The sequence below is a fragment of the Pseudopipra pipra genome, chromosome 18, assembly GCF_036250125.1.
Source record: "Pseudopipra pipra isolate bDixPip1 chromosome 18, bDixPip1.hap1, whole genome shotgun sequence".
Lineage (NCBI taxonomy): Eukaryota > Metazoa > Chordata > Aves > Passeriformes > Pipridae > Pseudopipra > Pseudopipra pipra.
In genome coordinates this window covers 3,855,972-3,882,137 of record NC_087566.1, presented here as the reverse complement: position 1 = coordinate 3,882,137, position 26,166 = coordinate 3,855,972, and the positions used below count along the sequence as shown (strand labels likewise).

General features: G+C 46.2%; 2 protein-coding genes across 11 annotated transcripts in view; one reads left to right on the top strand and one right to left on the bottom strand.

The window, feature by feature from the left end:
- CIT (citron rho-interacting serine/threonine kinase) overlaps nucleotides 1–11,407 on the top strand; it is a 70,422-nt gene extending 59,015 nt beyond the window's left edge. For 5 of the 7 annotated variants that reach the window (XM_064674712.1, XM_064674716.1, XM_064674715.1 and 2 more), the window contains 11 exons: nucleotides 729–809; nucleotides 1,011–1,146; nucleotides 2,406–2,545; nucleotides 3,408–3,500; nucleotides 5,705–5,813; nucleotides 5,940–6,068; nucleotides 6,791–6,871; nucleotides 7,472–7,550; nucleotides 7,663–7,851; nucleotides 8,693–8,996; nucleotides 9,454–11,407. In XM_064674712.1, the coding sequence (XP_064530782.1) occupies nucleotides 729–809; nucleotides 1,011–1,146; nucleotides 2,406–2,545; nucleotides 3,408–3,500; nucleotides 5,705–5,813; nucleotides 5,940–6,068; nucleotides 6,791–6,871; nucleotides 7,472–7,550; nucleotides 7,663–7,851; nucleotides 8,693–8,996; nucleotides 9,454–9,477 (1,365 nt within the window). In that variant the 3' untranslated portion in view covers nucleotides 9,478–11,407. The remainder of the gene's footprint in view (nucleotides 1–728; nucleotides 810–1,010; nucleotides 1,147–2,405; nucleotides 2,546–3,407; nucleotides 3,501–5,704; nucleotides 5,814–5,939; nucleotides 6,069–6,790; nucleotides 6,872–7,471; nucleotides 7,551–7,662; nucleotides 7,852–8,692; nucleotides 8,997–9,453) is intronic. The other 2 variants (XM_064674713.1, XM_064674711.1) reach the window with 1 other exon arrangement.
- Nucleotides 11,408–14,038: 2,631 nt separating this feature from the next.
- On the bottom strand, nucleotides 14,039–25,822 carry PRKAB1 (protein kinase AMP-activated non-catalytic subunit beta 1). 4 transcript variants are annotated; one of them, XM_064674720.1, is made up of 10 exons: nucleotides 25,274–25,822; nucleotides 25,114–25,184; nucleotides 24,328–24,442; nucleotides 21,387–21,555; nucleotides 20,367–20,533; nucleotides 18,634–18,727; nucleotides 17,548–17,662; nucleotides 16,226–16,359; nucleotides 15,664–15,732; nucleotides 14,039–15,582 (listed from the first exon to the last, which is right to left on the bottom strand). In XM_064674720.1, exons 4-10 carry the CDS (start codon nucleotides 21,543–21,545, stop codon nucleotides 15,505–15,507), a joined length of 816 nt encoding a protein of 271 aa, XP_064530790.1. In that variant the 5' UTR covers nucleotides 21,546–21,555; nucleotides 24,328–24,442; nucleotides 25,114–25,184; nucleotides 25,274–25,822; the 3' UTR covers nucleotides 14,039–15,504. The 4 variants fall into 4 exon arrangements, with proteins under 4 accessions (XP_064530790.1, XP_064530791.1, XP_064530793.1 ...); XM_064674721.1 differs by lacking the exon at nucleotides 25,274–25,822 and having other exon boundaries at nucleotides 25,114–25,190; XM_064674723.1 differs by lacking the exons at nucleotides 24,328–24,442; nucleotides 25,114–25,184; nucleotides 25,274–25,822 and adding an exon at nucleotides 22,403–22,502.
- Between the last annotated feature and the right edge of the window lie 344 nt (nucleotides 25,823–26,166).

Here is a 26,166-nt window from a genome sequence, read left to right as displayed (position 1 = left end):
ATATCTCTGTAATTCCAGCAAAGGAAGAAAGAGTGGTTAGCACATGGTTTAAATCCAGTCTCGTGGAATGAGCAAAGAAATAAAGAAAGAAAGTAAAAAGCAAAAACTTATGGAGTCAGAGGTTTTGTTGTTTCTTGACTGTGGGGGAGGTGTGTGTGTGTTTTTAAGTTTGTTTTATTCCTAATAGGAATAAGAAGTTAAACAGATTTGTTTAGGTTTTGGATAGTCTTTTTCACATTGTGTACCAGAAAACTCTATTTTCTGGTAAAGGGAGATTGGATTCTATGGCATCATGTAAGTGAATGTTAGCTCTGGAGGCAGGGAATATCTGACTAGCAGGAAATTCTCTTTTTTTTCTCAGGCTCACATTCCTTTTGTCTGTGAGAAAAATACGTGCTCCCACCAACATTTGTACTTTCCTTAAATCCTTCCCCTCAGAAAATTCCACTGCTCTGCTGTAAGAGATTGGGGGAAATGGAAAGGAGAGGGGCAATAATGGGTTCTGTCTGAGCTTAGGATAATTCTGATTGGTTTGCCTTACTGTGTGTCAGGTAGATAAAAGCCTACTAATTCTTTTGTAGGAGGCATCCCTGCAACTTTTAGCTTTCTGAGAAAAAGCCAAGCCTTTTGCCTGTCTGAAATGATGACCTTACGTTGTTAAAATGCTCACAGATAAATAAATGAAGATTAACTCAACAAGAAAAAAAATATCTTTTTGTCATTTGCAGAAACTGCTTGGAAACTCCCTGCTGAAGCTGGAGGGTGAAGACCGTTTGGATATAAATTGCACAATGCCCTTCAGTGACCAGGTAATGATGATGTTCAGTGGGGCCTTTCTGAGAAGTGGATAATTCATTCATGGAAGTGGTGTCTTAATGGCAATAGGTGTAATTACACACTTGCTTGGGGGTTTGGTTTTTTTCTCTTCACTGCCAACGAGTGTCATCCAAGTTTGCTCTTGGAGCATTCCTTGTTCACCTCATGCAGTGCTATTTTTTCCCCTGTTGTAGGTAGTGCTGGTGGGTGCAGAGGAAGGTCTCTATGCCCTGAATGTCCTGAAGAATTCCTTAACACACATCCCAGGAATGGGTGCCGTCTTCCAAATTCACCTCATCAAGGACCTGGAGAAGCTACTCATGATAGCAGGTACTGGGCTGTGTGGTACCACTGCCCCTGCAGGGAGTAGATGGGACTGGCTTTGTGCTGCACTGAGGTGCCAAAGGGCCCTTTGCCTTTGGATTCATCACAGGCTTTTGTCTGGTCCTTTGTCAGTATTTGCCAGGAGTCACTTACCGTGGTTAACACAGCCTGGTCTGAGGCTGATGAATGGATATGGGCATGAAGGCTCAGTTAAACCTTCCAGAGAAAGTGATTTCTCTGTTTCCAAAGCTGAGGGAGAGAAGAAACAGAGAAAAAACATTTCCAGGTTAGAGGTCAGTCATCATTGCAAGTCCAGTTTGAAAAGGGTTGAGCTGATTAGTGAGCATCTCTCCTCCTAATCACTGCATAACCTTTTTAATTAACTGTTTGAGGACCACGATGTGATCACTGTGGCATAGGGCCAGTAACTCTTAACCTCTCTTGCCCTAAATACTAATCCATGTAACAAAGCTGGGACTTCCTGTCATGATTTAAGATTCCCTTCTGAAAGGAACACAAGTTTTAATGTCTCCATCTGTGGTTTTCCAGAGATAATCCTTCCCACACTGATGTAGGCATGCTGAACATTAGGGTGTATCTTTTGCTGAAAGCCCAAATTATCAAGTGTCTATATGACATTTGTAGGGAATGAAAAACAAATTTCCTCTCTTGTTCTGTTTGTTCTGCATTTTTCCCCTTGTAAGGATTTAAGCTGTCCATGCTTTATTTGTGTCAGGGTGGTACAGAACAAAGCAAATCTCACACATAATGAGGAGAGGGCTGTGTTAGTCTGTTGCTGGACTTCTGAGAAGAATTGTGTTTGGGCTATAATGCAATTTATTAGGCCACTTCTTGGAAGTCCCTTGCCAATTCTCTTGGCACAGAGAGGTTAAAACATCTTGTACTTAAAACATCTTGTACTTTAAGAAGTTCTGAAGGGTAAAATAAAACTTCCTGGCTAATTTTGAATGGTGTCCTAATGAGGCCACAGTCGCTGTGATCTGCTAGACCTCAGCAACACTAATAACTCACGGAGGGAATGGTTGTTCTCTCAGTGGATTTACTGCCTGTCGTGGGGTTCGGTTTCTCTAAGTTTTCTGTTTCACTTTGAGTAGGAATAATATGGGATGAATTCTACATGGTACCTTGTGACTGTTTCCACAGTAACAGCCTGTAATGAGGAGCTGCTGCTTAGGTAACAGGACAGACTTTTGTAGAGAATAGGGAGCCCTCCCTTGATGAAATGCAACCATTTTTGTTTCCAGGAGAAGAAAGGGCTCTGTGTCTTGTTGATGTAAAGAAAGTGAAGCAATCTCTAGCCCAGTCTCACCTCCCAGCCCAACCCGATGTCTCACCAAATGTCTTTGAGGCTGTCAAAGGATGTCACCTTTTTGCTGCTGGCAAGGTAGGAAACAGCTCCCTCGTGCCTCCAGACCTCCCCTCAGACTGCTCTGAGTTTAATATTAGTAAAATCAGCATCTTTATTCCACTGGCAACACATCCAAGGTCTATATTCTTGTTTTAAATATTTTTCTTCAAATAAGAAGAGTGTATGGGCTGAAGAGAGGCTGAGCTGGAGACAGAATGGGGAATCTGCTACTAATATGGATAAATTTAGCCAGGATGCCATGGTGGTGTAGCCTAAACTGCTAGATAAAAGAAATCCAGCAGAGCATAGTACAACTGCCTCCTCACCACTGACTGTAATTTTGAGATTTATAATTAGTGAATTCTCTCCTCTGTTTGTTCTTTAATGCCATGTTCCCAGGCCAGCAGGTTTCCTTAGGTGTTTGCATCACTTTAATTCTTGACATTTACATAAATTACTGGTTTTAGTAATGGAACATTTAACCATAACAAAAATACTCATTAACAACTACTTCTATGGAGTACTTTGGTAACAAACTGAACACCATTCATTTCAAGGTGATGTTTAAGATAACAGTTTCAGGGATTGAAATACAGACCTGACCTATTTGAATTTGTTAATCCCTTTCCTGTGGAAAACCTTCTAATTTTTTATTAACTTCTTCCAAGTATAAAGGAGATCATAGAAGCCATTTAAATTCACATTCTTTTTTGAGAATGTGAAGAGGCTTTTCATTATTCCATGAATTCACAATAATTACCCTTTTAAAAAATTGTACTTGCTTATCTCTGCAAAGCTCTTTTTGTGGCAAGAGGTAACTTGGATCCGTTTCACTTGCTCAGCAATAGAATTTACTCTGTATTACCATCCTGAACTGTGCTTGTTATCTTCCTTACAGGTTGAGAACACTCTTTGTATCTGTGCAGCCATGCCCAATAAAGTGGTGGTTCTGAGATACAACGAGAGCTTGAGCAAGTTCTGTATCAGAAAGGTGAGCTTAGTAACTCCCTGCAGTAGCTGAGGTAATTCACAGAGTGCACTAAACCTTTGTTTAAAACAAACATCTAGAACCTTTTTGCATGCATGAGAACACTTGTTTGCCAGCTAAAATGATAACAAATTGCGCTGTGCACTGACTCAAAGTGGAGTAGGCAGCAATTTCCTTTAATAAGAGTTGGCATATTTGGAGAGATGCAGAACAGAACTGTGACTTCTTGAGATACTGGATTCAGCTGTAATTGTACCCTCACTTATTTGGTCCCAAAAAAGGCTTTCTTAATTATCCAGCTCTCTTAATTATCCTTACCTCTGTTGTCTTTGGAGAAATCCATAACAAATTACTTCACTCTTCTTTGCAACTGTGGAAGCAATGGTGTCTGAATTTGTCCTACTGCACAAGTGAAAATTGAAGGGTATATTGGTGTTATTCCATCCCAGGATAGGCAGCTCTTTCCCCTACTTATCCTGGTACATGTGTACTTTCTCCTGGCAGCAAACAAGGCTGTAAGGTGTGGGTCTCTCGTGGCTGTGTGTGCCCTCCTCTGTACAAAACCCCAGCCACCTGCAGCCCCAGCCCTGTGTGGAATCTGCACAGGTCCTGCTGCTCTCTGCCATGCAGGGAGGGAAAGCAGAACTGCTGCAACTCCCCTCAGCCAGCTGCAGGCAGATCACACTCAGAGCATCTGACCCACTGCTCCTCTCAAACACAACTCCAGTGGAATGTCAGGAATAAATTTTATATGCTCATATAGAACCAGAGGGAAGCCTCAAAATAATAGGGATCTCTCCTCAGACCAAAGAGTTTAAACAGCCTTATGAAAGGCTGGCACCCAGAAACTCATGTCCTCTCCAATTCACAAATTAAGGGATGTTCCAGTCAAACTACACATCCCTGTGAGGTTCTGCAGGTGGCTTTGAAGGCACTGGTTCAATTTACAGCCTGATTGAGGCTGTTATTCCCACCAAGTGCTACATGGGCACTGCAGGAGGGAAGCAGTGGGCACAGTCATGCAGATCTGGCCTCCTAAGGAGGAAAGACATGTCTTGGCACAAACAATGCAAACCTGGAACATCTACAGGCTTTGTAGCTGATACCAACTCCTGCTCACAATGGAGCAGCAGCCAGCAGGATTTACTGAGGATGTACAGCCCTGTCCTTTGACAAGGGAACATGCAAAGGCGTGTTTTAGAAGGCAAGTTTTCCTTATCTCCACTAATCCAGACAACTGAATTTAGATCCTAACAAGATGGCAGCAAGCCCAGAATATGCTCTTCTTTTCTGCCAACTAAATTTCCAGATAAGCTAGGAATTATGCAAGGAATCTTGTCCTCAGAAGATCTGGGCATCTGTGTGTTGTGTCAGGCTAACCTGCAGAGCTCTCCTAGCTGTGCAATCACAAGGCAGGTCTTGGACAAAGTCTCTGTGTGATGTTGTACAAAGAAGGAAGGAAGGAACGTTGTTTATGTTTGTCTTCCTTAAGGAGCCATCAAGCTGATCTCTGGAGCGTTAACAGCCAGGATGCTTTAGGGAGCTGATTCTTGCTCTTGGGAGGATCATGGACATGCCTACTGACAAGAGTTCTGCTCCATGGGTTAGAAAGAGTTTGGGACTTGACTGGGGTCAGTCCTGCTGCAGTTGTCTGGGCAATTTTGTCTGCCTTTCCAGCAGCTGCCCTGATTCCTGGTGACTTCTAGGCTAGGAAGTGATTGTTCCAGCACAGCTACACTGCAGCTGGGGCAGTTCTGACAGATAAACTTCCCAGTGACAAGCCTGTCTTACAGCCCCAACTGCTCAGTCCTGGTCTTACGTCATCTCCAAGCCCTGTCCAGGCAGGCAGTCCTTGGCATGGCTGTCACCTACTGTAAGCAGGGAGCTGCTCCCTACTGCTCCAGAAAACTGAGCTGCAGAGCAGACAAGTGTCTTCCAGAACAGCATATTCTTCCAAAAGGAAGAGGATAATATTTGGCTTAGCACCTGGAGCTGAGCTGATATGCAAGTCTGTATTCAAGCAAGTATCACTTCCAACAAAACAATTCCTTTAACGAGAGGGTTTTTTCCATATGTGTTTGAGACTTTGACGTTGCCACCTCTCTCTTTATAAAGACATATGTGGCAGTTTACAATCTTCCAGACTAAGCATTATCTGTAAACTGCTACAGGGAACTAATATCTGTTCATACTGTCCTCTTTTCCAGGAGATTGAAACCTCGGAGCCTTGCAGCTGCATCCATTTGACCACTTACAGCATCATCATTGGAACCAACAAGTTCTATGAAATTGAGATGAAGCAGTACACGCTGGAGGGTAGGAGATAATTCCTGAGGAATGCTCCAAGTGGCTCCACAGATTCTTTTGGTGGGGCTGCTCTAAAACAGTTCAGGAAAAAGACATTGGTGTCAATCAAGGTGTTTTTCTCCATTCTCTTTGCAGAGTTTCTGGATAAAAATGACCACACTTTGGCCTCTGCTGTGTTTGCTGCTTCCACCAACAGTTTTCCAGTCAGTATCATCCAAGTGAACCCAGCGGGGCAGAGGGAGGAGTATCTGCTGTGTTTCCATGGTAGGTGGGGGATGGCTGTGCAGGTGTTGCACTACACCTGTTCTCTGGCACATGAGCTGCAGAAGTGCTGCTGGATTTTGGGCAGCCTGTTTCTGGCTTAAAAGTTCTTCCTGCTGTGGATCAGTTGCTGCACGTAGACTGTGCCTGAAGGAAGGACTGCAGCCAGTGGTGTTAAGTGCAAACAAGTGTTTGATTATCCTGATAAATGTTCAGGGGTTCTCAGACCTGAGCTTTGTCTGGTTCCCGTGCAGACAGATGAGACTTTTTAACCTTCGTGTGATGAAATAAGAGAGGGTGTTATTTTTTTTTGATGAAATAAGAGAGGGTGGTTTTTTTTTTTTTTGATGAAATAAGAGAGGGTGTTATTTTTTTTTTGTGTGACTGCTTTTGTTGCCCTCTTGGACAGTGTCATGGCAATGCACAGGAAGTCTTCAAAAACAGTAATTCTGGGTGACTAATGGTAGGAGTCTGCAAATTGAATAATAACCTTACCTTAATGAGTACAGAGAGCCTCAGAACTGCAGCACCTTTTGGCCTGACAGTACTCCTACATCTCACCAATTCCATGTCAATTGGAGTAATTCACAACACTCCAGGATGTGCAAGATAATCTCTGCACCTTGTCCCTGATAAAAAGCCCGGGGTAACTGCCTTTGTCCCTTCAAAAAAAGGGAATAAAATTCAGGCACGTGCTCATGACATGACATGACTTCTCTTGGCAGAGTTTGGTGTCTTTGTGGATTCCTACGGAAGGCGCAGCAGGACAGACGACCTGAAGTGGAACCGCTTGCCCCTGGCTTTTGGTAGGTGTTGGGGGGCAGTCACTTGGATTATGGAAATCACTGAAGCATCCTCGTGGGATGGGTGCTCTGCACTCAGCACTCCTGTTTCCTTCTCGCTTTCCCAATTCTATCAGAAACTATGGAGATTTCCCCACGATTTAAGCTCATCCAGATGGCAAAACCTTCTGAAGTATAAGCAATTTAAGGGAAACTAAACCAAAGTTACATTTCCTTAATTTTCCTGGTCTGACACTGACTGAACTGGCTAGTACAATTTCTGATGATGCTTGCAAGTTTCTGAAATAGTCAAGAACATATGATGGCATTGTGGTTCCCTCAGGCTTTTCGTGCTGCCTAATGGGATTTTGTTCAGTTAATAGTCTGTTTTTAATGTCTTTTTCATGATACTTTGGTTAGTAAAGTCCTTGAGACACAGTTTCAATGCAACAATTCTTTGAGCTTGCATCTCCCCCCTTAGTGATAGTGTCTGTGTCTTATTACAGAAAATGTATTCCTCAGTTTTCCCAGAGGGCTGTCAGGCTCTCTTGTACTCACTGATGTGATTTAGAAGTTTTTAATAGAGATTTTGTGTTTTTTCCCATCTTTGTGCTGCTCCTGCAGCCTACAGGGAGCCCTATCTGTTCGTGACCCACTTCAATTCCCTTGAAGTGATCGAGATTCAGGCACGAGCTTCTCTAGGGTAAGTTGTTCTCTTTTCACCCCTTTGAACAGCCTGTGGTGCAGAATATATGGACTTGCCAGGAAAAGGCAACCATTGCCATTGTAAAGACTTTTCCTGCAATTTTACCCAGAACTCCTGCACGAGCCCACTTGGAGATACCAAACCCGCGGTACCTCGGGCCTGCCATCTCCTCAGGAGCGATCTACTTGGCCTCCTCCTACCAGGACAAGTTAAGGGTGATCTGCTGTAAGGGCAATCTGGTGAAGGAGACCAACAACGAGCAGCAGCAGCACCACAGAGGCTCCTCTGCCACGCGCAGGTACGGTGACATCAGGGGGTTACAGTCCCTCACGAGTAAACCTCACCCCTGATGTGGTGGAACAGATTCCCTTGTTCTGTTCTTAGAGGAGGAGGCTGGTGATAGCCTGTTACTGTAATGCTGGAGGAGAGTCACTGATGTTTTAAAACCCAGAAGGGAAAAAACTTCATCTCTCTAGGAAGATGGGGATAATCTCCACAAATGCTTTGTGATCTTCTGCTGGTTTACTTTGATGTTGTGATCAAGCTCTGACTTTGAAGCTTGGTGACCTCAGATGCTGTTGATATGACACTAGACATGGGTTGGCTGTAACAAGCTCTAAAGCAAGAGCCCCTTCCTGTCAAATAATGAGTCTGCCTCAGGGAGACAGCATTGGGAAGTTGTGATATGATACAGCACAACAGTGATACTTCACACAGGTGAATAAATACTGGGGCTGGTAGTGCCCCTCTGCACAGGAGACAGAGAAATCGAGGCTTGTAGCTCATCCCAACCTGGCCTGAACATCCCAGAAAATTCTGAGTGTGAAAATGCATATATCAAACTTCAGTGCATTTTTATATAAGAAGTGTATGGCTGAAGTGCACAAAAAGATGTTGTTTTCTGGCCTGTTCCACACACCTGACTTACATCAGCAATTCCTTAGAGGCACTTGACCCGTGTGGCTCACCTGATGGATACTCAGCTACCAAAGTATCTCTGCAGTGAGGGCTGATGCTGACGCTTTTCACCTGAGCACTGCTGGGCGTGTTATGGGGGAAAGTTACACTTTTGCCAAAAGAAAACATAACGAGAGGTTTTTGTCACTCAGCTGTTCCCTTCCCTTGTTTTTGAATGACAGCAGCCCCAACAAGAGAGGCCCCCCCACGTACAACGAGCACATCACCAAGCGCGTCGCCTCCAGCCCGGGCCCCCCGGAAGGTCCCAGCCACCCTCGGGAGCCAAGCACACCCCACCGGTACCGCGAGGGCAGGACGGAGCTGCGGAGGGACAAGTCCCCTGGGAGACCTCTGGAGAGGGAGAAATCCCCAGGGCGGCTGCTGAGCACCCGCAGGGAGCGCTCCCCGGGACGACTGTTCGAGGACAGCAGCCGAGGCAGGATGCCTGTGAGTGGTGCCAGAACTCCTCTTGCTCAAGTCAATAAGGTAAGTCAGAAGCCTGGAGACTTCTCTGTTCTCAGGACAAGGCTTGTATGTACTGCAGAAGGGCTGGTGGGACTGTGAAGTACAAGAGCAAATCAAATCTCACCCCTCTGCTCCTCAAATTATGTTAGAACAGAGCCCACATGGTGTCACTCCCTGGCTCTGTGACCATCTTCCCTGGGCTAGTTCTGTGACTGCAAATGCTGCTTGACTCTAGAACAGGTGAATTTACTATCAGAAATCAACTGATAGAGGATTTGAAGGGGGTTAAGGTCTGGGCCTGCTGCGCTCACAGTGCTGACAGTGCCTGCCTGTCAGTGTTTTTGGATGATGCCCCCTGGCAGGAGGCAGGACTGTGTCCTGGCTCCATGGGAGCAGCAGGTGATGTTCTGCTGCTGGCACCTCGTGCCTGGGAGAGAAACATCTGTGACTTGTAACTGTGGTTTTATTTCCCTGCCAGGTCTGGGACCAGTCTTCAGTGTAAGTCTCAGCTAGACAAAGTTACTCATCTTGACCTGCAGGAAAAAAAGGAAATATACTGAGTATATGCACTCCATCTGTCTGCTGCCCAGTTCCCAAACAGCATTCCTGGGCCAAAGCTCGCTCCGCAGCGGGAGCCGTGGCGCTTCTGAAGATCCTTCGCAGCTCAGTTGATTTCTCCGCACTTTCCTGCACTCCTGTTTTTGCACTTTGTACTACTGTTACTCTTTCAAGCAGTTCATGAACTTTTTGTATCCACTTTAGTCCCTAGTAGATCATCAAGGAAATGGGACTAATGTCCCGCCCCAGGTCGTTACTGTGGTTAGCACCCCTTACCAGAGAGTTGGGCATAGTTCTGAGACGTGCTGGGAGCCCCTGATGGCCTGGAAACAGAAGGGCCAAGGTGAGTGAGTCTTTCAATAGGAGCTGTGGTTGGATGTTCTCCACAGAACATGAGAAAAAATTACTTCTGATTAGTCTGTTCACCTGCCACTTCTGAAAGTTATTTTGTTCTCACTAAAATTGCTCTAGAGCAGCTCTGATGGGGAGGGAAGATCTCTGCTTTAACCGACCCCCCTGCCCGGCCCTGAGACAAAGTGCATTACCTATAAGCTACTGGGTTGTAAGACTTTATCCAGGTCTTCTGCATGACAGTTCACTGCATGCTGCTGCACCATCACTGGCTGCTCTCTCCTTTTAGGTTGCTTTGCTGAGTAGTGTATTGTACCTCACTTGTAAATTAACCGAAACCTTTAGATTACGCTGCAAAATAACCGTTACTCTGGAAATTTGGCAACGAAGAGTTAACAAGCCTTATTCTATGACAAGAGTTACAGTCACACCTGTGTTCTCCTCTCAGCACTGGACACGGTCCCTTCAGCAATGAGTCCTGCCAGCCTCAGCTCCCAGAGGGAGCAGCCCGGGCTGGCTCCTCCCGTGAGCTGTAGCTTGTCCTACAATAAGATGCGGTGTGGTGGCACAGGACACTCACAGGGAGCAGCTCTGGCAGGTGCTGACCCACCTTTGCTGCCGCCTGTCCGACCTCGAGCCTTTTATTGCTTCCTATTCTCTTTTGCTGTGAACATGAAGCAGAGAGCAAATGATTTTCAAAGCAGGTTTTTGACCATTCCCTCTGCAATAGCAACGTCCTAAGTGAACAACCATGTTCTTTACAACTGGGAAGAGCAAAACTGCATCCAATCTTCCCCTGGCACCACACTTAAAACTTCTGCTAGTCCCTTGCAAGCCTGTGCTAACCTGTTCTAGAAACCCATCAAAATTCCAATGCCTTGTCAGTGTCCTTTGGCGAGTTTCATGGATATTGTATTCAGTTCTCTTGTCTGTTGGGTTATTTTCAATCAGATGATTTGGCAGGAAACTTGCTGAAAGTTTTTGTCTCCTGGTCTGAATATTTTGAAAGGTCACAGAGATCAGTCTTTAAATCTTTGCATCTCATGGAAGATCTTCAAGACCTCAGAAATGGGCTTGTTGAGTCCTGAAAGTGTATATCTTGTGTCTTGTTCGTGAAATGCTTCCTGCTATAGAAATAGCTCAAAGGACTGTACATATTTACAAGAATCTTTATATTCGTAACAAAAGGGAATTGAATTGGTTTCTACTTTTTTATTGTAAACTGTGCGTTTTTCAACACTAGCTTTTTGTTTTACTGGTGGTTGTGGACAGCCATCTTCAGACACTGGAGGGCCCTCAGCTCAGTCCTCCTCGCTCCCATGAAGAAATATTGTAACATTAAATTGCAATTGAAGCTTGTTAGCATAAATGAGGTTTTAGGTCTCTAAAAGTACAGGATTTTTCTTCATTACCTTTTTATTATTGACAAGGGAGGGAACGAGAGGGCCAGTTCAAAGCTCCACCTGGAAAGTATTGAACTTTGTTGTTGAACAATAACCAAATAAAACAAATAACTATCTTGACTGGCATGGTGAAATGACGGCTTCCTTCTCCCTGGAGTCCCCCTGCCCATCCTGCCCCCTCCCAGCCCCGGGGCTGGGGAATCCACGGGTGTCACAGCTGACCTGAGACCTAACCCTGGCAATATTTAGCATTTAATACTCATCATTCCCTGAACAAGTAGTTGTAAGTGGCTTCACCAACCCCAGGCATGTTCACATGAACTACAACAGGTGAATTTATCCAAGTCCTTTACTAGAGCAGCAGTCAGCTGCAAACACCTACAGCTAAATCCTGCCCTCGTGTGCTTCACCAGTGAGAGGGGTAGAGGTAAAACATGTGTGAGTATCTGGGAAAACAGTCTTGCCCTGGTAAATGACCCCATGCATCTTGAGCTGGAAAAAAAACATCTTAATTAACAACAGTGTGATCTAATGTCAGGTTTGGGATTTATCCCAGCACCGTCCTGGTAGCAAAGTGGACAGAGACAGTTCCTCATCCCACTGCTGTAACATGCTGGTGCTTTAAGGCCTAATAGCTGCAACTTTAAAAAAAAAAAGACCATTCACAAATCCAGTCAGATTGAGTACAACCTGCAGAGTTACTGTACAGCTCAACTTACACCTGCTGGGAAAACTTGCTAGATCAGACTTAAATGTAAATAACATCTATTTTTAACTGAACCAGTTTTTACAGGGTCTGAAGTATTCTTTCACAGGAAGAGGTTTTTAATATTCACACTGCTGCCTACAGTAACTTAATTTGTCCTCCTACTGTTCAGTGTTTTTGGTTCTGTGCACATAGCCACCCCCTCAGCCCTGACAAAGGGCTTGTTGGAGGCTGTGGGGGTGGGTTACCAATGGCTCCTCTTACGTTTTGGTCTACATGACATTCTCCATGAAAAATGCTCTACATAAACCCCGAGCTGCTTGATTTATCTATTGTGCCTACTATGATGTATATGATGAAATGCTGACTTGTTCAATGTTCCTTTATTTCTTTTACTGTGCACAAAGAATACTTATTTAAAGCTCATTGTTGCAGTCCTATGATGCATGATCCGAATTGTAACAAAACTAAACTAATCCAGAAACTGGTGGAGTAAAAAAAATTATTATTTATCGAGCCTTTTGATTCCCAAAAACCCTGCACAAATCCATGTCAGCTGGACCCCCAGAGGCTGTGCTGAAATTCATGGGGTCGGGGAGGGCAGGGAACTCTTGTTATTTCTGTACTGGTTTACTCCAGAGTCCCCAAAAGTGACTGTAACAAAAGTCTCTGCATCTACCTTAAAAAATGTGCTCTCCTAGCAACAGCCAAGAATAAACATAACAGCACAGACTGTGAGCTGTGGGTGGGGAATGTAAGTGAGCTAATAAATCCAACTCTTGATCCAGCTTTTGCCTTTGGAGGGAATTGATTCATCCCATTGCAATAAGGGAACACAGAGTGATTAATTCATTCACCCATCAAACAGAAAACAACCTATCAAAAACCAATAAAAAGACCCCAAAACCCACCCCTCCCCAGCAGAAACCAAAAATAAAAGCAGCCTTTACCTCTTCCTTCATTCGTTCTCCTGCAGATGTTCCTGGTGGAGAGAAAGGGATGGGGGGTCTGAGGGGGGCTGTCTCTTACCTGAGGAAGGGTGTGGCTGCTGGGAATGTCACTTGAGGCCACAGGTACCAGAGAACATCTCACCTCTGTCACCCTTTGCCCCTGACTGGAGAGGCCCTGGGGCCTGTGGGCAGCTGGGCTCACTCATTCCAGGGGCAGGGAAGGGTGGAAGTGGTGATGGATCATCATTCCTGTGGGGCAGCAGCTGGTCACACAGCCTGGGCCCCCCACCCTGGGCTCTGAGTTCCCCCTACAGCTTTTTTGGGGCTGCAAAAGCTGATGGTGGCTGCAGCCCCTGTACCCAGTGCTCTGCCAGCTGAGACAGGGCAAGAGGCTGCAAAGCAAAAATTAAAATTAAAAAAAAGAAAAAGCAACAAGCTTTTTATAAAATAATTGGTTCCATGCTGTGGTTCCACCACACCAGCACTGATAAGAGCCTGGAGTGAGTCATGCATATATGGAATTGGAAAAAAAAATCCATAAAGCTTAGCCAGAACTAATGAGCCTGAATCCCTCAACGCTTCAGTCGTGCATGCTTTCACCTGCCTTTCTGTTCTCCCTGTCTCAAGGTTTCAGCTCCTTTAGTCACTGACGTGAAAAATTTCTTTTGTAACTAGGAAAAAAAAAAGAAAAACCAACCCAAATTTATTAAGCTACTGCTAAGCTTTTCTTCTAGTAAAAAAAAAAAAATTAGTTCAGGGTCACTCAAATAAGAAACTTGTGCTGTCATTTCCCTGCAGGCACTGAAAGCATTTAAGAGGCCTCCCTGCAGGACTTCTGTCAATACATTCTCACAGCCACTTTCTGTGAACACAGCTGAAAAAGTTCCCCTGCATCACAAATAAACACCAACACCTGTGTCTTCACTAAGTGCAAGTGGAGAAAGTGTTTCAAGCTGCATCTCTGAATGAAAAGCTTGCACAACCCACTGAGCCATAAAACTGCAACCAGGCAATCACAGGTTATAAAAAAATAACAACTCATGGAAGGCAAGGTTTCCAAAGATGGGAAGGGTAATAACAAAGCAAGTCACCCACTTCTCTTGAAAATGTTTTATTTGTTTCTAAAGAGGCTGAAAACAAAAGCAATTCTGTAGTTCAGAATACCAAATACTATCCATAGCACAGAATGAAGAAAAGAGTTTTCAGAGAAAACCATTGCACTGGACCCAGGTCTAACTCGGCTACTGGAGATATTGCAACAAGGCTGGTGAACAGACCCCAGGATGGCAAACCAGCCTCCCTCTGTGGCTGGTCCACTCTGCTGCAGCTCTGGCCCCACTCAGACTCCTCACAGATCAGTGCAGGGTGCTCTCCCCACAGTGGGACAGGGCTGGTTATCATTGGCACAGTCACGGTGCCCCAGGCACCAACACAAGCCAAGGGAAGGGCCCAGCAGGGCCCATCCCAGGCAGGCCTGGGGCACACTGGCAGCAGGTTTGCATTAATGTTGCATTTGTTTTGGGATAAAACAGGCTGTGAGTATCAAGTACAGGCAGCCTGGCATTACTTTGATCACTCAGAAAACAGAAACAGAATAAAAAATTGCCCAGCTCCAGCCCTGGCACAGAGGGCTGCGGTGCTGCTGCAGCCAACAGGCTGCAACTGCGGACACCGAGGGGCAAGTTTGGCCACTGGGACACAGGACACTTACAGTCACCTTCAGGCTCTTACTGAGGAACTAATTCCTAAACTGAGTCCATCCATTTCCTTACAGCTACCTATGCCAGCTTAAGGAAGTCCTCATCAGTGACAGCAAGAGAAACCGGTTTCAAAAAGCAGATTACTGCCAAGACACATTTACGATTTACAGAAAAATCCAGCCATTAAAAACAATTGTCTTTACCAGAAATTCCACAGGGGAAAAGTATTTCAGTTCTCCTGAAGAGAAAAACTACAGAGCTATTCACAGTAGAAACCGTGCACCCCAGTCTACCGTAAAATAATAACGAGCTTGTAGGTGATTATGTTGCTGATTTTGCCCAGAAAAGGCTGCTACAAAAACAGATCATCAATATTCACACTTACTTCAGCCACGCAAGTTTGGAACTTGCTACTGAAATGATTGTGTTTGATGAGCTATGGAAGCAGTAATAAGCTTGCTTTTGCTGAGTGTTATGCTCAAATCAGATTCCACAAGAATCCTGAACTTTCTAGACTTTGGGCTGGCAGACTCAGAGCCTGCCCTGCTGCTAAAGCTCTTTGATCTGCTGCTGCCCTCACATTTTGCAGCCTAATTAAACTGGTGGTTTTTTAACTGAGCTGACAATGGGCACTGACACCTTTGCCACCTGTGTAGTTGCCATGAAGCTGCCATTTCCAAGAACTTCCAGGGTGGTACTAGGAAAATAAGGCAAATACGGGAGAACCTGGAAGTCTCAGAAACAATATGAAATCAGAGTTCATTTGCTACAGCACAGAGCAGAAGTATGTTTGGTTAAGTGAAGCATTTTTTTCTGAGACTGCACTGGCCCAGAACAATTGGTCACAAACAACTATGATGCTCATATTGGCTTGTACAGCAAAGTAGTCACGTATTTCTTCTTGTAACGATGTGTAGCACTGAGCACCATCACTCCATCCTACAGGAGATGGAAAACAAGTGAGCATGTGACACAGATAACTAAATCTACCCCCGTGGGGAACATGCCCAGGCCTCTCACCTTGATGGAAAGCGCGTAGAGGTGGTTCAACATGACGTGGTTGGGTTCAGGGAGCAGAGCGGGATCGCACTGGGAAGAAGAGAAAGGGAGACAGTGTGAAAATAACAGAACTTACAGTTCACCCACCACAGCTGATGGGTGACAAACACTGTCTGTAAGCAGCCATACCCCCAGTACAACACTGCTGCTTACCCTGAGCCCACCACAAACAGTCACTGCTTCAGAACAACCCAGGACTCCTCTGGGTGAAACCCTCTTCATCCTCACCATGACCATGAAACAAACAGCAACTACCTCTTATGTGCTTCTGGCTTCTTAGCAGTTCAGAAGATTAAGGTTTTGGGAGAAAAACAGCAATCTAGTTCTCAATTTTGAAGAGAGTCAAGTAGAAAAATAAATTTACTTCAGATGAATCCATCTGGACATACATAATAAAAAACTTACCAACATGGCAACTATCCGAAGGTTTTTCCTAAGCTGTCTCCTGTCTGTTCCCAGATTTTCTCCCCATCTGTTTCCACTCTCAAGGCCATTACTCAGCAAAACAAGCTAAAGTACTCACAGAAATGCCTGTGTCCTTGTTCAGGATGACCTGCAACAGGTGTGGGGGGAGAATAGGTGGTGACTTAAAGCGTTCCTCTGCCTTGCAAACATAGGGCTCCTGGTGATATGGTCCTGGGGGTGAACTTGACAGCTCTGCCAGAGAGATGGTAAATATTTAATCTTAAATAGTCTGTAAGAATATCTGTTCTTTAGAGGTACCGAAAGAAATCAATGGCACCTAAGTACAACAACTGCAGCCACTGGTGCAGTGCCAGAGGATCAGTCACTGCCCAAGAGGAGATTTAAGATGCCAAAGTCTGACTTGAAACAAGCTGAGGATTTGGGCAGCAGAGTTCTGAGGGCCTGACTGCACTCCAGAACTCCTCTGTCATCTCTGCCCAGCACTTCTCCAGCAAACATTCCATAGTCCACAGGCTGCTCTGTGTTACCTCCGGGGGAACCACAAAACCAGGATGTACCTGTGAAAGGAAACTGCTACTCCTGTACAGAGACAGGGTTATGGAAAGAGTTCTTCAGAGCCTAAACCAGTCTAAGGAAATGCTCTCACAGCACATGCAGGGAAGGCACCTACTAGAATCTCCTCCTGGCTTTGTCTCACAAATAACACTTTCTCCAAAAAGGGTTTGTCCAGGGCAAAAGCCAACCAAACACACCTCCTGCCTCGGGCTCAAAGGAGGGTGTAAGGTACTGCTTCAGTCGTGGTCTCCATCCCTGCAGAGCTCTGTAACAAGCAGGTGGCAAGGCTGAGTTCAGACATGGCTCAAGCTAAATTCTACCTCTCTTCTGTTACACTAGAATATGAAACTTAAGACAAAAAAAATGTTTGTATTATTCTAAGATACAGATAATTTTTATTACACTGGGGGAATATGATACATTCCCAAGCCTGTGTTAGCACTGCTAAATGCACCTAATTTCTACCTCTTAATGTGCAACTTCTGACCCCCTCAGCCACTTCCTTAGCAGAGGAAGATGGAATTAGGAGCAATGTAGGCTGTCAGCATTGGTTTAATGTGGTAAAGCAGAGACTGGTCCACCAACGAGTGCCCTAAAACCAGCCACTGCTCATTGCAGGGGCAAAGAAACAGTTATTAAGCACCCATGAGCCCCTCCTCATCAGATCCACAGTGTTGCTCTGTCAGAGGCTCCCTCTGTGCATTCCACATTCTTCCTTTGTGATTTGTGATTCCTGCTCACATCCACAGGGCCTGACACAAGTGTGGATTAATCTGTACTGGAGCTTTAACTCCAGATAAAAAGGAAAATGAAATTTTTAACAGCTCTAAAAAGTGTGACATAAAATTACCAATAAGCTCATACCAGACATGTCTGAACATTTCTGGGAGTCCACCATCAAAGCATCAAATACTTCAAAGTCAGTTTTCTTCACCTGGATGATGTTGTTGACAGTACCCAGCTGGCTGGTTACTACTGGCTGGGGAGAGGTAAGATACAAAAATCAGAATTAAAAAAGCTTGTAGGACTATTGGATTCTCAAAACTACACAATCAGCATTACCAAGGATGAGGTATATTGCTTTTAAAATATGATGGAACCAGATATGAAAAGAGTTCAGTTAGTTTTATGATAAGAGCAAATACAGGATTAAGGACTGGGAGGGGAAAATGCCTGTGGAACCTGCCAGGCCCACAGCACTTGGTCAATTCTTGGGCTACAGACAAGGAGAGGGTCAGGTCTGGGCTGAAGCTACCAGTGACACCAGGAGCTAAGCTTCACTTCCAGCTCTACAGGGCTCATGGAGCCAGGCTCAGACCTGCAAGGCCTGATGCAGGATGCAGCATGGCTGGTACTGCTGGTTTGCTACAAAGCTAAGGCTGGAGTTCAAGGCAGGGGGTTCCAAGAGCTGAATGTACTGTAAAGTAAATTCTGTAAGGCTTGCCAAGACAGCAAGAAGGAACCAGCAGGTGTGAATGCAGACTTCTGAAGCAGGTGAGGACTGCTGGGTGGGCTGGGGTCAAAATTCATTTTATAGCACAAGAACAGGCCTGGTAGATTTTGGCACAATTACAGGACTACTAGAGCAGCAACAGCAACATCCTGGCACAGCCAGCCAGTGCAGCACAGCGAGACCTGGGCTGTCAGCATTGCTACAGTGCTCTAAAAGGCAGTTTGGCACCAGGCAAGAAAAGCTTGGCACCGCTTATAAACCAGTGGCCAAGAGATCCTGTCCCTCTTTTGTTACATCTCCTGCCTTCTGTGGTTCAGTCTGATGCTGCCACTACTCCAGCTGGGATCAGAAACCTCTCTCTCACCAGCTTCAACAGCCAGTTTCTGCTGTTAACTGATGCCTTCTCTCTGAAAGGACCAGCTCTTGGGAGAGAAACCAGCCAGTTTCTCATCCTCAGGTGCATCAATCAATAAATAGTGACTCAAAGCAAACATTACCTCTGCAGGATCATGTGTCCACTGCCCATCCACAAAGAACTTGTACTGGTGCTCTCCTTCTGGCAGGTCCAGGATTGCCACAAAGTTATTGTGACTGGAATTTAAGACAAACAATCAGCCCTGAAAGGCTCTGAAAAGTACATTGTCTATAAACTGTGACACACAATGTGACACAGAGCACAAGCCTCTGTAACGTGCAAAACCTTAAAAAGGCAGTGCCACATTTAAGAGAATCTCTGCTGCAATCTAAAGGTAAAGAATCAATTATCATTAATGATCATTTCCTCAGTGACAGTAAGTTCCCCCACACTCCTGACATCAAGTAACTGGCACTGAGCTTTTGTAAAGTCACCCTCACATCTTCACGTTACTTGTTAGGACACGAGACCTCATTTTATCTGTGAGACTCCTGCTGATGGAACAAGATCAGCTTTCTCCTATTTCCTTCCCTTTCAGTATTTGCCATCATAAATTGCATTTCCCAAATGCCTAGGAAATACATGAATAATGATTGGATAAAAGCAGCAACTCGATACTTCTGAGTTACTTTGGGGCTGAAGAGCTGCTGCTTGGCAATCTACTCCTGTGCTGTGAACCTCCTGATTCTTCAGAAGGCTTTACCAGCATCTCAGAAAGCTGAGAAACAGTTGATGCTCAACTGCCACTTCCCTTCTGCTCAGGTATGGAGTGCAAGCATCCCACCACAGAGCTGGATGTGAAATTTCAGTTTGGAATAACAAGCACTCCTACTTGATTGTACTGGGTTCAGTAATGTGATTTTATCCAGCCTCTAAAGAGGTATAAACACCCCTTTCCCAGAATGCATAATCTGACAACAGAAACAGAACAAACCTGTTTTTTTCTTCTCTTTTTGATAAAGAGATATTTTTATCCTTCTTCCATATTCATTTCACCATTTCCTGTCTCCCAGGCTTTCCACTTAAGAGTATGACAGCAATACTGATGTTCCACTGGCCTTTCTTCCAGCTCCTCTCTCAATAATTTATTTCACATGCACAGAACAATCCTCCCATGCCATTTTATCAGGCCACAGTGCTCCTCCCTCAAGTTTCCTTAGAAATTAAGACCCTTCTGCACCAATGACAGTGCAGGCAGCCACTCACTGAGATAAGACACACCAGGACCTGGTAGATCAGTCACTGTTGACAGACAACAGGGCTCAGATCAACAGTTAAAACTCAGATTCTCTGCCATACATTAAGTTTTAAATTTTTGAAAAAAACCCACATTGGTTTAAATGAAATACTTATTCAGGTACTGAAGAAGCAGAGCTCCAGAGCTCTCTGGTAGGAAGAAGCAGTTGGGACCTTAATATGGATTTATTCTCTCATTTGTGCCGTGTCCCAGGCTCAGAGTTTCCTGGACCCTTTGAGCCGGAAAAAAGCCACTGATATGGCAAAGACATCCAGGTGTCATCAGAGACACTGTGCTTAGAACCAGCTTTCCCTTCCCCACCCCAGGCACAGACTGCACAACAGGGAGTGCTTTGGGTCATTCCTGTGTGGTGCCCAGTGAACAAATCACTCCTTTAAAACTGACACACAGCTCAGCTTCCCTCCTGTGCCACCCGAGAACCAAAAAGGCAGGTTCTTATCACAGGTTTAAGGAGCAGTAAATCCAAGCACAATCCCCATCCATCCACTGACCACCTTTCTGACAGCACTGAGCTCTCCCAGTCCCTGAGGAGCACCACTGCAGCAGCAGTTTGTTACCTCCTTGTCAGGGGAATTTTGCTCCAGTTGTTGAAGGACCCTGACAAATAAACTTCTTTCCCTCCTCCAGTCCAGCGAAACACCGTGGGCCGAGCCTGAGTGGGGGTTTTATCGTTCACCTCCAGGTCCTGCTGCCAAGCCAGAAATTCCTCTTTCTCCAATGGAGCCTGCAAAAACAACGTCTGAATCCGAAAAGAATTCTTTCCTGGAACACTTAGGCAACCTGTGTTGTACTGAAGGCTTTTTCTGCCCTCAGGCATAATTCTCTAAGGTAAAAGTTCTACAAGTAGTTTTTGTCAGATGGGGAATATAAACTGCACTTCTAGATGCAGTTCACAAGTTCATTTGTACAATTGTGCAAAGATGCTAAAGCCTTCCAAATTTGCAGAAAGAGTGGAAGGCAAAACAATGCCACTGCCTCCAGCCCCAATTGGGTTAAAAAGAAATTACTTGAGATCACCAAAGCTTTCAAAATACACAGATATAAGAAGAGGAAGAAAAATAAGGAGAAATACTTATGAAGCATTAGATTGTACAAATACTGTAGGCACAGAATTAGAGCTGGCAGAAAGACCATGAGCTGCCTGTAGGAAACAGTTCTGTCCAACAGCCAAAATCTAAGTGTAATTTTCTGTTAGATGTTCTTATGAAACACGATATGCAGCGAGACACTTCTAACAACCCATCTAACACTGACTAAAAAAAATAACAGATCTTTTGATATGGAATAGACAGGTAAAATGTCACTGGTAACTGCAAAGGCCTTAAGGATTCACAGGAAGCTGAGGGGGGTACTGTCCTTTGAGCCGGCTACTTTTCAGCTTTTCTACACTCAGTTCTTGCTGGAAACCATGCCATTACACTCCTTATCAGTGCCCTCTCTCTCCTTGGCATGGGAAGCAAGGGGGATGGTCCATTTGGTGTAAACTCAACAACAGAATCACTGCAGGTTGGTAACAAACAGCCCCACAACTGGCAGCAGCGCCAAGCCAGTAACGCTGAAAGACAAGAACAAATCACCTTCATTTCCTCTGAGTGGAACAAGTCTGCATCCTCAGGGCTGTCCATGAGGATCTTTGGCCGGTCCCCCTCCTTGGTGGCTCCTCCTGTGCCGTCCCCTCGGGCTCCTTTGTGCCCATGGCGCTCCAGCCCCGCCCGCTCGCTGCTCGTGTTCCCCATTTCCCAGGATCTAAAAGAGCAGGAAAAGCCAGGTTAACACAGGTTACTTTCGAAGCCAGAACATCAGCAGGCAGGAGAGCTTGTTGGGCTGTGTTTCTGAGTTGAAGATCCCACACTCAGGACAAAGACACTAAGTGGCAATTTTAAGTACTCTCCATAATGTGCTACAGCTCAATACCAGCGCACCTCTGCCAGGCTCACTCTAGAGGGTGGCCAAGCCGGTCTCTGTCAGCAGCACAAAAGTGTTGTGTCTTCCCAAGCCAAGGGCTTGTTCTTTGCCCTCTGCACACCCTGCACACAACGCTCCACCACATCGGCCGAAACATCAGTAGAACTTTCTGTCAGAACGCCTCGAAACCAGCCAAATAAAAACGTGACTTCACCACAATAACGTTACCTCGGGTGTCACCCGCCGGGGGTGCCGAGAGCAGCTGGGAGGGGCTCTAAACACAGAATACGCAGAGTTGGAAGGGACCCACCAGGCTCATCGAGTCAAACCCCGGGCCCTGCACACCCCAAAATCCCACCATGTTCCAAGAGCGTTGGAACATGAGCTCCCTGAGCTCTGGCAGCCTCGGGGCCGTGACTACTGCCCTGAGGAGGGAACAGCCGCTCCCTCCGGTCCCCGCTTTTCCCCGGGAGAGGCAGAACGCACCCGATTCCCAGCCCTTCCTCCCGCCCCGCTCGGATGCGCGTGGCGCGTCCCCTCGGGCGGCCCACACGGCGCGGCTCCCGCAGGCGCCCAGTCCCGCCGGGGGCGGCACAGCCCTGCCTGGCAGCCCGGGGCAGGGTCTCCACAGCCCGGCCCGGGTCCCCCACGGAACCCCCCGCGCCGGCCCCGCGGGCCCCGCACCCACCGCCCGCCGCTCCCGCCGCGGCTCTTCCGCTTCCGCCCGGTCCGGCCCGCGGCTGGGAACCGAGCCCGGCGCGGGCGTTCCGGTGCTGCTCCGCCCCCGGCTCCATCCCCGGCTCCCTCCCGGTGCTAGGGGACGGCTGCTCTCTCCAAGGAGCGTTGTGGATCCGCGGGGAATTGCGTGTCCCCTCAGTGCCTGGATGGGCGCTGAGCCCCGCGGTCAGGGCGCGCTGGGACCATCGGCCCGCGAGGAAGCGCCGGTGGAGTCTGAGCCCTTAACTGATGAATGTTTCCCATATGAAATAACACTTATATATTTCTCTACGAATTCTCAATCACACAATCTCGGTTTACCCTTTGCTCTTCACCAGCTGTCGCTGTCTTTCTTCTACTTTTCTAACACAGCATCAACCAGGTTGGAGAAGACCGCTGAGATCACCAAGTCCAACCTCTGACCCCACACCATCTCTGACCCAGACCATGGCACTGATGCCACATCCACGCTCTTCTCAAACACCTCCAGGAACGGTGACTCTGCCACCTCCCTGGGCAACCAGTAAACCTGAGCAGTGCACATGCCCTGCATCACAGCTACTGAAGCTACTTTTTCTTAATAACCAGCAGAAGCAACCTGCAAACAGGCAGAAGGATTCCTACCAAGTCGAACTGTGTCCCGGTGGAATGCTGTTACACCGTGGGAAGAATTCTGTCAGGACAGATGGATTTGCTCTGCCCCACGGCGGACCCAGGGCTGGCTCCTGATCTGTCTTTGGTGTGTCCAACACCCCAGGCACAGGATAACCTGCCAGAGGGGTGCAAGGGCAACTTGTGCAGGCAGCTCTTCCCCAGCCCCTGCAGAACAGCTCCCTGATATAAAATACAGCTGCTGTTATTTGGGTATTTCACACAGCTCAGTGCTCCTAAACTCCTGGTCTCCAAACTCAATCCTTGTGTTCTCCCCAAGTTCTTTTTTTGGCCAGTACCAGTGCACACACCTCTGTGTGTGCTGACTGTGTCTGCAGAGCAGGGCTCCATCTCTTGCCATTGTGATGATCTGCACAACAGCCAGGCAGGCCCGTTGCAGGCAACAGGACCTTCACTTGGGGCCTGCCCTTACTTCTTTGCAATAGTTATTGATACTTCTGAGAACCACAGAGAGGTAATAAACTGCAGGGTAAGGACTGCTAATAGCTCACGAGGCTGTGGTAACCAGTCTGTGGTAGGTTACAAGCATTATTCAGTTTAAAGTCTGATATTAAAATGTGGTGGTTCCTCCCTACATGGTGATGGATCTGGGTTGTGCTAAGTGCCAAAACCTTTGGGAGTTGCCTGTGTCCATGGCCTCTGTCCTGTCCACAGGTATGTCGGCCTCTTGCTGGCTTCTCCTCCCCCTTTTCCCCATGACTGGTCCCTTTTCAACCCCGATTCTTGTCTTCCCTCGCTGTGACTGGTGGGTGTGGGTGTAGCACAGTCCTGGAGCAATCAGCACATAACTCATTTTGTGAGGTGCTGGTCCCCGTGAATATCAAGGGCAGGATGAAATTACACCGTGAAAACTAATTCATCCCCTGCCTCCTCACGGGCACGTCTGCAGGCACAGTCCTCACATTCACTGGGGGGCTGTTTTCTCCCATCAGCTTGAGTGGGAGCCCAATTCCCTCACAGCTGTTAATGCAGGAGATGTGGGAAGCAAGAGATTATCTAAAGACATGCCACAAGGCCCTGGCAGAGCTCATCCACCCACTGATTTTCTGGAACCCTGGGGTTTTGCTTCTCCCTTTAACAGCATCTATGACTTTTTGCCTCCATCCATGCTTTCCAGCCTGAAAGGCATAAAAACTCCACCTCTTCTACTGCCTCCAGGACCAGCCTCTATGTTCCAAAGGAAGACTACAAAATATCTTTTCTACCTCTGCCCCCTTTACATACCTGTCTTAACCTTCCTTCTCTTAGTTCTAGATGAGGATGAAACAGATGGGAAGCTGGTTCACATTTTTCCATCAGGATTTCCACGTGTCACAGATGAGGCTCCTTGTTAACTTCCCTAGTGAGAACGTCAGAGTGTCACTTGCCATTGAAATAATTTATCACAACTCTCTAGTTTTCTGAAATGCCACATCTCTCAGATGGGAGACACAGCAACAGGCTACTCAGGCTTAGCCCCCACTAAGCACTCCCAACATGGGGGGGTAAAAGGATCAGGGGGAAAATGTAACTGAGTAATTCTGAATAAGAAATTCCCTTAAAAAAAAAAAAAGCACAGTCCACGTTTGGACTGTTCACAGCCCATAAATCAAGATAAAACTAATTGATTAAATGCTTTATCTGGTGTCATGACTGTGCTACAACACCTCCTAGAGCCATGTGGGGTTTTAAAAGCAGATGCAGAATACGAAGAGCCACGTGGTCTCTGTTAATTACCACAACAGTAGCCACAAGCAAAACTCAGCTCCTTTTTCCCTCACTCACACCTACCTTCTTCAGTGAATATGAACTAGACCTGGCCTGACTATTAAATCTTACACAGAGCATCTTATTCAGAAATTAATTTTAAGGCAATTTGGTTCTTGGCTTGTAAGAGGATGAGATTCAGCAGACCTGGTCAAGGTTCTAACAATCATTACAGAGCACTTTTGGTGCTGTACGGGCTGAGGGGTCAAGTGAAGTGACAACATTACTACTGAGTCATTCTACCCCCTTGGAGATATCACTTACCATCTTTCTTCATCAGCTGACTCATTTTAAAAGAGAGTAAGGACCAAACAGGATCTGAGGTCAGGAGAGATCTGTTTAGGGGAATGCATATCTTGTATTAGATGGGGTGAAGAATGGCCTTACAGACCCTTCAGGCACAAAAGTGAGGGATGGCACTCACCAATCACTGTGCTTTAGGCCAGAATCTCTCCTTTTTCACTGTTGGGATTATCTCCTGCAGTTGATTAAAATCAAAAAGCAGTTAAGCCCTCACTGAACACAGGTTGAAATGTGAAGAAGGGGCTGTCATGGCTCACTGTAATCACACAGCCTGCTCTGGTGTGCACCCCTTAATTTCAGTGGAGTTTCCCCTTCTCTTACCTCAGAGTAGGCGTCAAAAAAGAAATGCAGTGCCCTAAAGCCTCACACCACACAGTTTAAAGTCCTGAAGAATCAGTTGATATCTGGCAAAGTTCTTTTTCCTTGCCATGATCCAAGCTTACTTAGCCAGAGAGAAGTCTCTGCAAGTGAAGTGAAAGCTGACTCAGCCCTACAGCGAGATATGACAAACCCAGAGGAGCCATCCTCAGACATGAGCTGGTGGATCAAATTCAGACATGCCATCAGTCACATTTTACGGGACACATGAGCAAGTGCTTCTTGTAGCTTCTGTGCCATGGAGAGTGAGCTAGGTAGGAGCAGCAACAGAACTTACCCTGGAGTTCAAGACAGGATAAATTTAACTGTAGAAACCTTCTGGTTAAATTCCTTATTATCATATCTCATTTTACCTTGGAGTTCCAGGTTTGTTCCTCCATTTTTACACTGGCCCCCTCCTCCTTCCAGGTCACTTCTGAATTTAGCCCACTTTGCCAGGCTGCCAGGGAGTGCTGCAGAGGAAGTCAGGCAGCCTCCTTAAAGGCTCACTCACATTTCAGGGACGTTGCACACACTTGGCTGTGCGTGCAGAACATGCCGTTGTGCCTGGGAGATGGAAAACTGGGAGCACACACACAAATCCCTCCCAAACCACTGCATCCCTTCCCTATTCCAACACTGCACACCTTCCCAGAC